We start from the raw sequence: 13,537 nt of genomic DNA on the forward strand, positions 1-13,537 counted from the left end.
TCCTTTTTCATGTGAGAAAAATGAACGTACAGCAGCCACCATGTACATACAAAATCTTCATTAGATATCTATCCATACTTGGGATGAAACTGTTAACAAGCATGTATTCATTAGGTTTCTCTTTCTAATTGAAAAAAAATAGATAAAGGACCAACACTACAGTCAGTCACTATTGTACGTAAGATATTATGTTCTTTAAAAATTTACAAGGAAAGCTATGCCAATTCCACAATAACATGAAATGAGGATAAAACCTAATGTACACTGGATTGTAAATACGTACACAGTGGGAACAGTGTTTCAACTTACAAGGCATCACCACAAGTCTTTGAACAAAGCTGACCTTTCTGCCATTCCCCTGCCAGTTTTCCACAAGTTGTCATTTGTTATCATTGCATGATAAATTTTCAATTTATGTTTCAAAACATAAGATATCCATAGGTAAATATCAGTTTGTGTATTAAGAATCTGTGAAGATAAAATTTTCAAATATGTCAATATATTTTCTGAATATTTTTGCTCTTAGTTCTTACTGATTCACTTGGAAAGAAGAATCTAGTTCATTCATATATCTGCCTTAATGCTTCAGTTCATTACCTGGGAAAAACTGAAGTAACATTTTATTAGCAACAATGAAATTAAGTATAGAGGTTTTATGTTATTATACATTTGGAGCTTAAAAGTATTCAGTTTAAGTGTTACTAATTATAGAAGTTATAAGCACAGTACAATCACCTTCGCAACTTCATGTTTTCTTGAGTTATTCAAGATCTCAGTTGAACTGGCTGACATACTTGAAAGATATTACCAACATATTTCACACTGTGTTGTATGTCCTTTCAAAATAACTCAAGAGAAATAACATGTATGGTGTATATAGTGAGTGCATTGAGCTATGGTAAAGATAAAATTGCAGATATTGTGTTTCTTGAGCTTAATCTTCATTAGTTGGGTACATTGTTGCATCATGGAAATTCAATGAAGATCAGTGCTTCAAAAAATCATAACAAAAAAGTTTATATTATATGGATGTGCTAAATGTACACTTGCTCTACAGTATATTTTCCTGCATACTACTAATAGCTATTATTATAGGACGAGTAATGTTGATAGCAGTTTTCGACAATTGTTCTATTTATTTGCTTCTTCAGGTTATTTGTGTTAAATCATTATAAGTGGGCGTTCATGTTTTTATATGTACTTTCTTGACTGGTTTACTACATTTGCCAAAATAAAATCTCCAAATTTACTGATGTATTTTCCTTCATTGCCTGTAGTTTTGGAGGCAACCCTATGCAGTATACAAAATAAAAGCCATTTTGAATTACATTATTTTCAGTGAAACATCAGTTATCAAGTGTATTCAAATGTATGAACATAAAATTATACAGTTGTCAAGTGTATTCAAATGTATGAACAATCATACAATTACACCGTTGTCAAGTGTCTTTAGATGTATGAACATACAATTATACCGTTGTCAAGTGTCTTTAGATGCATGAACTTACAATTATACAGTTGTCAATTGTATTCAGAAATATGAACATACAATTATACAGTTGTCAAGTGTCTTTAGATGTATGTACATACAATTATACAGTTGTCATGTATCTTTAGATGTATGAACTTACAATTATATAGTTGTCAAGTGTACTCAGATGTATGAACATACAATTATATAGTTGTCAAGTGTACTCAGATGTATGAACATACAATTATACAGTTGTCAAGTGTACTCAGATGTATGAACATACAATTATACCGTTGTCATGTATCTTTAGATGTATGAACTTAAGATTATATAGTTGTCAGTTGTATTCAGAAATATGAACATACAATTATACAGTTGTCAGGTGTACTCAGATGTATAAACATACAATTATACAGTTGTCATGTATCTTTAGATGTATGAACTTACAATTATATAGTTGTCAGTTGTATTCAGAAATATGAACATACAATTATACAGTTGTCAGGTGTACTCAGATGTATGAACATACAATTATACAGTTGTCAATTGTCTTTAGATGTATGTACATATAATTATACCGTTGTCATGTATCTTTAGATGTATGAACTTAAGATTATATAGTTGTCAGTTGTATTCAGAAATATGAACATACAATTATACAGTTGTCAGGTGTACTCAGATGTATGAACATACAATTATACAGTTGTCAAGTGTACTCAGATGTATGAACATACAATTATACCATTGTCATGTATCTTTAGATGTATGAACTTAAGATTATATAGTTGTCAGTTGTATTCAGAAATATGAACATACAATTATACAGTTGTCAGGTGTATTCAGATGTATAAACATACAATTATACAGTTGTCAAGTGTACTCAGATGTATGAACATACAATTATACAGTTGTCAAGTGTACTCAGATGTATGAACATACAATTATACCATTGTCATGTATCTTTAGATGTATGAACTTAAGATTATATAGTTGTCAGTTGTATTCAGAAATATGAACATACAATTATACAGTTGTCAAGTGTACTCAGATGTATGAACATGCAACTATACAGTTGTCAAATGCATGCTAACATATGAACATAAAATTATACAGATCTTAAGGGTATTCAAAAAATTATACAGCTCTTAAGGGTATTCAAATATATGAACATACATTTACACAATTTATACTTTTACTAAGCTTCTACAAAAATTTGACACGGAACCAATACTTTGAACAAATTTTAATAGGGACAGACATTTTGTACAGTAAAATGGATTTCAGTGTGTGAGTAAAAGCTGACACATTAAAACAGTTATATTTGTAATTGACACACTGAAATTGATAATTTTTCATTGAAGAAAATGAAATCTGCTTTTATATCATTACAAGTATCTTAGAAATGTTTGCTATTACAGATGGCAACCAATGTTACTCTGACACTATTTCCTTTTGATATATTATGTCAGAGTATTTGAATATTTAATTGATACTATAATATATTTGATGCAATTTGTATTTAGTGATTATGTTGCATTACTTTTCTTTGATGCTTAGAACATGGGTTTGCAACCCACAGGATGGGACCCAAATCAGGAGGGTCATGGAGGGTTGCCAGGATTTTTTTTTAGGGTGGCAAAACTTAACAAAATGTGGAAACAGGATTGTGATTATCAGAAAAACTATTTTTTAGGGTCAGGCCTAAAAAGGTTGGGAATCACTGACATAGCAGAAGAAAAAAGGACCACAGTTTCTTGAAAATTTCATATTAGTTTGTCCTTTTATGCTGATATCATTGTTCTAATTTTAATCATGGTTTTTTTGAAGGTTTATTAAAACATTCAAGTAATGCACCATGAAAAAATACCTCAAAATTTTTCTACCATATTTGTTGCCAATGCAATGGATAAGTTGTTGTTGTTGTATGGTTGAATGCCATTTTTCAGCATAAGATAGGCTATACATGGTGGCCAGTATTAATGGTGGAGGAAGGACCCCAGAAAGAACCACCAACCCACAAGAAGCTACTGGAAAGCTTTCTCACATACCCACATTAGCCGAATCCAAGACTCGAACCCATGCAGACAGAGGTGAGATGGCACTGATCTGTAATGGAGAGCGCTTTAGACCACTCGGGGCCCCCAGTGGATAAGTAAGAATTGCACTACTCCATTATTGACAAAAATATCAAGCTTATAACTTATTTCATGGGTCTAATATGCAAGTTTTATGAAGTTAGGACAAAAACTGTGTGAAATTTCCTATCCTAATGCAGCATAGCAGTTACATTGTCAATTTTAGTGCCTCTTCCAAAAATCCTGTGGAAATCAGGCATAAAATGACTGGGATGAGTGAAGAGGAAACTGTTAATCACTGGGTTGACACTTTCTGTAGATATGTTTCTTTTGAGAAGCTACTCTATCTTCAGTATACTAGCAGCTGAACGGCTTACCTTCTCGCCGTATAGATCAGGGTGGTCCAGCACAGTAGGATGCATGTACCAAACATGTAAAAAAAAAATCATGTGCCATACATGATATATATTATAGTAATTATGCTATAATTATCTTTTTGTATGAGTGCGGACCATAAAATAATGACCTGTGGGCCACATTTAGCCCACGGGCCTGTAGTTGGACCACTCTGGTAGAGATAAATCAAAGCATACTAATTAACAGAGGGTAGTATGAAGGAAAAAAAAACAATCCTTAAATTAAACCCTTTTCCACAAGAATTTATGAATGATAAATTTATATGATGACTTCTTGGAATGGGAAATTATGCCAACTGCATTCAGTGCATGGTATTTATTCAAGAAACAAGCTGGAAAAGTGAACATGCTTGCTGAGGTCACCGGTATACAAAGGCCAGTTTGGTCTTTTCCCATTTGTGGCTGATTCAGACAGGTTTGACTGTACATATGTTGGGTGTCTTTATGATTTTAGGACCAAGATCATGCAGAATATTGGTATTGTATTTGTCAAGATGGGCCAGTACACTGATGCAATCACATCCTTTGAGCACATCATGACCGAGGCGCCAAGCTTCAAGACGGGGTTTAACCTGACACTTTGCTATTTTGCCCTTGGTGATCGAGAGAAGATGAAGAGGGCATTCCAGAAAATGCTGACAGTAGACCTGAAGGTAGACGATGAGGACAAGTACTTGCCACATGGGGTAAGAAAGTAGTTAAATATATTTTACCTTTTAACATGTGTTACTAAGAGTTCATCCAGTAACGTGATTTTTAAGGGTCATTACATGCCAATAATGATCCCTTCTTCCAATGAGAAATGTTTAAATCATGCAGATTTATTTCTGCAAACTAAGTTGGTTTCCAAATGGCCTAATTTTATCTGCGATTGATATCCTATGCCCTAGTTCAGATTATTCTTAAACAATCAACAGGTCTGCACTTTTATAACCCATTTTAAAACCTTTGAAATTTCTGCATTATCAACCATCCATTTATAACAGGCTCTTGTGATATCCAATTAACTCAGATGACCTTGACATAATATAACCTTTCATACCTTGATGTGTCATTAGACACCATCTAATAAATCATATAGATTATTGTTTAATTGACTGAGGTAAGCAGTTAAGTGATAACAACTTTGGTATTATTTTTATCTCGGCTGTTATTGTTGAGGTGAGTTATAATCAGATTCTTTATGGAGATTCATGTTAAACCATTTGAAGAGAGACTTGATAAATATAATTCAAATTGTTGCTGAGTATAATTTCATCTTTTTTCCTTCAGGATGACAAGCATTACAACCTGGTACTTGAGATGATTAAAAATGACTCCCTCCGACAAATAGAAAGGGAGAGGTAGGTTATTTTTAGTTTGACTATTTGAAGAATGAGATAAGCTCATGTACTCTATTGTGGAAGACCTGTTATCTTATGGTCTTGAAATCTGATAAAAGAAAGCATCTGCATTAGTATTTCACTACCATAGTAACGATAATAACCTTTCACTACTTTTAATGCATGAATGGTTTCTGATTATCTATTACAGCAACTATTGGTCTTACAGCCATTTAAGGTTACACATATGATATTTATATTTTTTGTAGGTCTGCTTCTGTTTTGTTGAACTTATGTGTACATGGAATCTTTAATACTTTAGTTGGTGAATACTGTCAGGGAATAAAAATTGAGGACATTGTTATGTTTTGGCGAACTTTTACTAATACTGTAATGCAGAGTTGTCAAACTCATTTGCTATAGTGGGCCAGATTTGATATAAATATACTTCACTCAGGTCCTGTGTATTGTGAATGAGATAGCATACAACACAAACAAGAGACCCATTATGCAAGCTGGACAAATGAGTCTGGCAGGCAGTATGTTTTGACACCTCTGCTAGAAGGTGATGTATTTTGGCCTATGACAACTAAACAGTACACATGAAGGCACCTAAAGTAATTCTAAATCAGCATACTGTAATCAGGTCACTTCAACTCATTCTACCCTTTTTTCCCCCCATACTTGTGGTTTGTTTACTGTATTCATTGGCCGATGCCACCTATAGCCATGAATAGGTGGTAGTAAAAATGGCTCAGATTGGTTACAGACTAGGCTTTTCCAAGAATTTTATGGTTTTAAACCAATCAGAAATGGGTTTACTTTTCTTTTGTTGAAATTTGAACTATTCCTAAGCCAAGGTTATGAATTGAGAGCACATTTACTACATGTGGTTTCACTGACGAAAAATAGTAAACAATAACATAGCTTAGATTGATATTTGATGATTTTGAGGGCAAAAATAATGAGTTTTTCAGCGTTGATTTTGAAAATATTGAGCAAGCAGAGGAAAGATATGTTCAGCAGTTGGGTATTTCATGAGATTTAGTCACTGACATCAAAGTTTCTGAGACTGAAGCTTGAGAATCGATCATGGTATATTTAAGGTACATAGTCAAGGTTTTATTTTTTAGATCAAAGTCATTGGTAATTTCATCCCATTTTTTTTACACTTTTATTTTAATGCCCTTTGAGAGAGAGATGAAACTTGGCTACTTTCCAGGTCCACCTAGTAACTCTATATCTGTGTCGCAGCCAGATTTAAACTGGACATCATTTGTCTCCACCACTGTTTGCAGAGGACACAATTTCAGTGATTTTGTTTGTTTTGCTTCAGATAAGTGTAGCAGCTTCAGTGGAATTTTTTCTCCCTGCATGTGACTAATCGGACTAGTTTGGATGGTAGGACAAAGTTTAGTGTAATTAGATCAGAAAATTTCATGGGGTATAATTGGGGGTGGGACCTGTGCTTTCCTTGACTTAAGACAACCATAACTATAACTAAGAACTGTCTCTCGAAACTTTTATTTCTTTACTTAATACTTGCATGTGCACATGATTTCAGTTGTCAACAATATTCATATGTGTTCCTGTAAGTGAAGTCTTCGAAAATTTGCCTTGAATTAAATAGATGGATTTACAGACAGATGGACCCAAAGATAGATGGGTATTTCATATGTGAAACATCTTCCTTTCAGGAAATATGAAGCAGAGAACTGTATGAAAACAGCAGCCAAAATCATCGCCCCAGCCATTGAAGCTAATTTTGATGCAGGTTATGATTGGTGAGTACATGTATTCCAATGTGTATAAACATAAATTAGCCAGTTGAATTTAAGTATCAGCTTGCAATGTATATTTTTATAATTGTTAATCAATGCCATCTGTTAATTGTTTATCAGCATAAACATATAAATGTCATGCATAACTATATATATGTCATGTATCTGAAAATAATAGCATATAATTTTTTACTGTTTCAGAATGCATTCTGCTACAGTATATTAGAGGGGACCAACTGTTATAAGGCCACACTTCCTGCAGCAGGAAAGTGGTCTTATAAGAGTAGTGGCCTTTCTAGAGGGGGATCACTACAGTAGAATGTATTACTGATGATGTTTCTTTATCGGTGAACCAAGGACTCTCCCTGTTTTCATTTAGTCAAATTGCTTTCAAATTTCTTTACAAACTGAGACTGTCTGACATTTTTTTTTACATTTCCAACAATGTATTCCTTCATGTGCATTTTGTACCTAAGTGTTTGCAAACTAAGTGAGCTTGTCATGTGATCTGCTTATTTCAGTCTGATACTCTTTCAAGTACATTTTAAAATCTATGAAAGAGAAGCCAGAATGACAGAGAAACCATTTTTACTTTCTGGCAACCAGATGTCATGCTGGCTTCAGCTGAGCAATACTGTGCTACTTAAGGGTTAGCTTTTGTTATCTTAATAATTATTGGTGATAATAATAGACAATAATTATCAAAATGACTCAACCTGAAGAACACACAGCAGTAATTGGATTACTTACCTCTTGGCATGGATTAAAGTGACTGTATTGGAATGTTATGTCAATATGTTGAATTTAGAAATCAACAAATATTCAGGAGATTTCTTTTTTTAAACCTCAATATGTAGGCCAGTTGTGAGGGGTAAATTTGACAGCTTTTGTATTAACATGCTGGCTGCAAGCCATATTAGAGGGTTGGTAGCCCTGGAGGAGTACATATAAATATAAACTTGTTACTGCCATTGGATTATGTATGTATAAAGTGGGTGGCTGCTGGTCACGGGGACCTTTTCAGGAAGGAAAAACCTCCTTATTTAAGTGATAACTATTAACATAACACCATGAGATTATACATCAATGATTTATCCCCAAATAAATGATACAAATCTTTGTATTACAGGTGTGTTGAACAGGTGAAAAATTCACAGTACTTGGATTTGGCTAATGATCTGGAAATTGACAAAGCAATTATGTTCCTGAAACAGAAGGACTTCAATCAGGTGATTTCTGTCTCTCTCTTTCTGTCTGTCTCTCTCTGTCTCTCTCTCTCACACATAGATGTACTGAACACTCCTGTGTATATTGTAACAAATGTTAAAGATATAAAAAAATTAATTTACATACTGTAGAACTTCTAAAAAGCAGATTTGCTGCCAACCAAAAATCCTTCTTGCTAAACATTTTCTGCTTCATTTATTTTTTTATTTTTTTTGGGGGGGGGCCTGAGTGGTCTAGTGGTCTAAAGTGCTCTCCGTTATGGATCACTGCCATCTCACCTCTGTCTTTGTGGGTTCGAGCCTCAGATTCAGCCAATGTGGGTATGTGAGAAAGCTTGCCAGTAGCCTTTAGTGGGTTGGTGGTTCTTTCCGGGGTTTTCCCGGGTTCTTCCTCTACCATTAATACTGGCCACCATGTATAGCCTATCATGTGCTGAAAAATGGCATTAAACCCTACAATAACAACAACAACATCATTTATTTTGGGGTTGACATGCAAGAACATGCTTTACACCAGGAGGACTGATTTCTATTCACATAATCCCACATGGTATTCAAGTGATTCAGATTTGAGTTAACAAAGTTTAGCTGTATCTTGTGTAAAGCATTTTTGTGTTACTAGTGGTCTTGTCTAGTCTCAGTGTGATTCAGACTTCGGACATTAAATGCTTTGGACAAATCAATCTGTTAGATATATACTTCCAGTCAAATATGAATTATCCAAATCTTAACTAGTTATTCAGACTCATTCATTTGGACACACTAATGAGCCATTCCAAGCCGTGGTAACTCACTTGGTAGAGCATCAGACTTGTAATCCAAGGGTTACAAGTTCAATATTTACTCAGGCCAGCTCAGGTCAACAACATTGGTGTGTCCTTGGGAAAGGTACTTTGCTCCCATTTCCTTGACATGATATGGCCAAATAAAATATTGAAAGGGCCAGTAAAAATCAGCCAACCAACTATCCTAAGCATAATTGTATTATCATGCTTGTGAAGTTCTGAACTAGATCATGACATAAACTTGATGTCATAACATTTTTTTGCAAAATGCTTTTGACAACTGAAAAATAACAAAAATAAAGAACAGAGTTTAAGAAAATGTCTTTTAGCAAATTATAAAGAATGTAAATAATTTGTATGGTATTTTATAATAATCAGAAACTTAAATAAAATTTTATTTTCATCATTAAAGATTTTTCAGATCATATCTCATTTTGCATAAAATTATCAATTATATGAACAACCAGTTTTCCCTACAAATTTCAGGTCTTCTGGTGTGCCTTAATAATTGATATTTTGCTGTACAGATTTAATTACATTTATAGAATTGTTTCCACTCATGTTGTCATTCAGTCATTTGATAAATTATTAAACAAAAGCCAAATTAAAAAGACTTGACTGTACATTTACCAGTTGTATTACCAGATTTACAGGTCAGCTCAGGTCAACCTTAATAAAACCTTTTAAGACTGCTACTGAGAACTTATTTTTAACCTTTTTGTGAATCACATGCAAAGTTTTCAGTGATTTATGCATGAAATTTTCAGCTCATGCTATTTTTAGTGTTAGAATCAGACCAGCAGAGTATGATTGGTTTACATTGGTGTTTAATGGCACACCGACACAAGTATAAAGTTTATTTTAAGCAAAGCCACTGACCCTTAACTTTCATCTTTTGTGCTTGAAAGTTGTGTCTGAGACATGCTTACGGCACATGGAAAAAAACACCAGAAAATGAAAATAATAGATCATTAAAGCTTTATTTTAGACTGTCTGTATTCAGCACACCCCAGCGCTTGCTTGCTGAATAGAGTGTACTCTTTGCAGAAGGAAAAGACAGTCATATTCATTGATTGACATAAATATCTTGGTGATTTTGATTAGCTGGTCACCAGTTGAAAACACATGGTTGATGATCATGGTTAAGAAAAACTTGAAGAAGAGAATATGAAATTTTCAGCAAAACACTGCTGCATTTATTTTCAAAATAGCATATACAGAAGAAAAATGTGGACCCAAATGTCCAAAATAATTTCTAGAGAGTATTCATTACTTAAGCATGAAGAATTCAAACCCTGGTTTGGGTAGGCTAATAATATGTTTTTTTAATTTTCTTGAATAAACAAGAAACAGGTAAGGATATTTGCAACCTTTTTTTCAAAATGACTCCACATTTTGCATTCTTGAGATGAACATTGCAAGTAGGTAAAACATTGGTTTTCACATGAACCCTGACTCAACCTCATAACTGACCAGGCTGATCAAGTAGTTGGATTCAAACCTGCATCCGTTTGGTCACAAGTCTGGCATGTTAACCAATGAATCACTGCAATTCTTGCATTGTCACCTCCTACAAATTGCAGGAGAGCATTAGGCCTGTACAATGTCCCTGAGTACACAGGTGGTAAGGAAGTATGAATTCTAGCAATTGAGTTTGGAATACAGATTTTGATCTTGTATTTGAAAGGTTTTATGAATTCAAGACTGAATAAATCATCAAGCCAATAATTGATGATAATAATAGAGACAACAAAATATATGTCCATATGACATTTAATTCATTCTGAATGAGTGAAAAGTATGGATAATTGTTTTTGTCTGTATATTGAAAAACTAGTTAAAAGACAATTTCGAAGTTCATTATAATATCTACAAGTATAAGTACAGTATTCTTACTCTTTGTTTCAATTTTCAGGCAATTGAGACATTGAAATCCTTTGAGAAGAAAGATTCCAAAGTTGCATGTACTGCAGCAACCAACTTGTCTTTCCTGTACTTTTTGGTAAGTAAATGAGACTAAATGTCTTTATAATGAATCGAAGTCGATGTTAGGAAATATTTATAATGAAGCTCTTATTACCTCAAATATCAACTCATTTGCACCTTTAAGGACAGGTGTGCTGTAATTCTTCTGCACCAATTTTAGCTACTGGTCATAGACTAAAAAGCTTATCTGTTGACCTTTCATCTGGCATGTCTCATGTCATTAGCACCTGTTTAATCACTATCCCTCCAAAACTACTTGGATGATTGCCACCAGACTTTCCAAACACATTCTTCCCAAGGTCTCATTGGATCAAATGAAAATGGTGATCATTGGACATCCATTATGGCTGCCATCCATCTTGAAAATCTAGTTTTTGCTATTCTTTCTGAATGAATGGTTGTGTGAGGTTTTTACTGAAAGATTTCTTGTGTCTATTTGGTCATAAATGAAAATGGTGCTGATCTGACATCCAATATGGTTCCATTGTCATTGTGGCCTTTTTGGAAATCTTTTTTTCACTAGTCTTTTTGAATGGATGGTCATATCAACACTTGGTTTTCATTGATAGATTGCTTATCATGTCTGGTTTAAAATGATACAGATTTAATACCCAGTAGAAATGCTTCTATGGCCATCTTGAAAATCTTGTTATTGCTACTAAATTAAGCATGGGGTTTTCACTAAAAGACTTCTTATGATCTCTAGTTGGTCCTAAATGAAAATGGTGCCTTTCAGGCATTTATTATGGTCCCCATGGAAACCATCATGAAAATCTTATTATCACTACTTCTCCTGGATGTGTATGGTCATATTGGCATGGGGTTTTGACTAAAAGACTTTCTATGATGTCTAGATGATCCTAACTAAAATGGTGCTGATCTTGAAGATCTTGTTGTAGCTACTTCTTCTGAATGGATAGCTGTAGTGACATTGCGTTTTCAATTAAAGACATTATATCTACGTGGTCCTATATGAAAATGGTGCCAATCAGACTGGTATCTTGTCAACTCAGACATAAGAAAGATGTTTTTTTTACCAAATGTATATTTGAGTTGTTTAAGAATATCAGAGATGGTTTTAGTACTATCATTTAAAAAATAAAAACAGCCTGTTTTTGGACTTCTGGAAATTCTTTTCAGCCATGGAGTGTTAGTCCCACTGAGGGACACTTAATTACAGCTTACTAGCTTTACCCTCAGCCTAACATTTTGGAACCCTTTTAGATTCAAAACAATCAAGACACTAAAAGAAACTAATCTTGATTTGTTTTAACAACCTCTATTGACACAAACTAATCTTGTTTTGAAAGGTATCCACTCTGGTGTCATCTTTTGCAGTCGCCCATGTTTGAAACAAAACAAGGTTTTTAGTTATCTCCCATGGCAGAATTTCATATCAAATCATGCTTGGAAATACATACCATACAAGTTGATTATGACTTTAAAGAGAACTTGAATGAATTAATATAAAATTATCATGTGTAATATTCTTATAGATGTAAGACATGATGTATATACACTTAATTACATGGTGAACTTGACTGATCATGTCTTTACAATACCTTAGCTTGTCTCTTTCACTTCCCCAAGAATATAGACACCCAAAATCTCTGCAAACAAATAATTCAGCCAGTTAATGGGATTCGCACTATCTGTGTTACCAATTAAGTGGAAACGATTTTTTAAAGATGTTTATCTTACACCTCTGCATTTTGGAATTAACCTGTTATAAAAACGTATTTTGCAATCAATATTGCTGTCAAAAATACTCCATGTAAGTTTTTAATTTATAAAGAACTTATCAAAGTTTCAGTCAGTGATTTCCCCAGTATTGTCCCACTGGGAGGGGAGATTCTCCCTTTGGCATTGTCACTTTTAGTAGTAGTGATGGTAGTGGTAGTAGTAGTATTTAATGGCACATCAGCACAACACTGGTTATATGGTGCTGATAAAATGACAGTATTCCAAAATTTTAAATATAGAGAACAAATACAGTTTTGGAAGATAAAACCTTGATTATTGTGGTTCACTTAGGAGTCCTGCCCAGACTGAGCTTTGTTAATATTAGTGAATGGTTTTGTTGTGATCACATCAACTCAAAAATGTGCATATTTTGTGTGTGTGCTCATTCATTTATGATGGGCGTGATGGGCAATTCAGATTTTACATACTGAAGAAAACACTGAGTCTTGCATCATTTGATGATGTATTGTCTAGCAGCAACCTATATAAATTTTCAGGAAGTTGATTTAAATATTATGTGAATAAATGATCATGGTTGGGTATTTATCAAACTAAATTTTACCTAATAACTTGCAGTATAAAGTTTACCTGTTAATAAATATCTATCCATGCTCAGTTAATCCTTACAATTCCATTTCTTTTCCCCTTTCTTTCATCAAATATCAGCAGATTCTGCCAACAAAATATTTGAGTTTAGGTAGCATGCAGGTTTTTTAATACAAATTTCATCAA

The 13,537-nt window shown here is 33.7% G+C and overlaps 1 protein-coding gene across 1 annotated transcript in view; it reads left to right on the forward strand.

The window, feature by feature from the left end:
• The window catches only part of LOC149797191 (intraflagellar transport protein 88 homolog), an 81,527-nt gene that overhangs the window by 25,999 nt on the left and 41,991 nt on the right, over positions 1 to 13,537 (forward strand). The window contains exons 10-14 of the mRNA XM_089961871.1: positions 4,417 to 4,648; positions 5,235 to 5,305; positions 6,982 to 7,068; positions 8,195 to 8,294; positions 10,992 to 11,078. Of these exons, the coding sequence (XP_089817997.1) occupies positions 4,417 to 4,648; positions 5,235 to 5,305; positions 6,982 to 7,068; positions 8,195 to 8,294; positions 10,992 to 11,078 (577 nt within the window). The remainder of the gene's footprint in view (positions 1 to 4,416; positions 4,649 to 5,234; positions 5,306 to 6,981; positions 7,069 to 8,194; positions 8,295 to 10,991; positions 11,079 to 13,537) is intronic.

Source organism: Sinohyriopsis cumingii, chromosome 6 (assembly GCF_028554795.1).
Source record: "Sinohyriopsis cumingii isolate HCF-2022 chromosome 6, ASM2855479v2, whole genome shotgun sequence".
NCBI lineage: Eukaryota > Metazoa > Mollusca > Bivalvia > Unionida > Unionidae > Sinohyriopsis > Sinohyriopsis cumingii.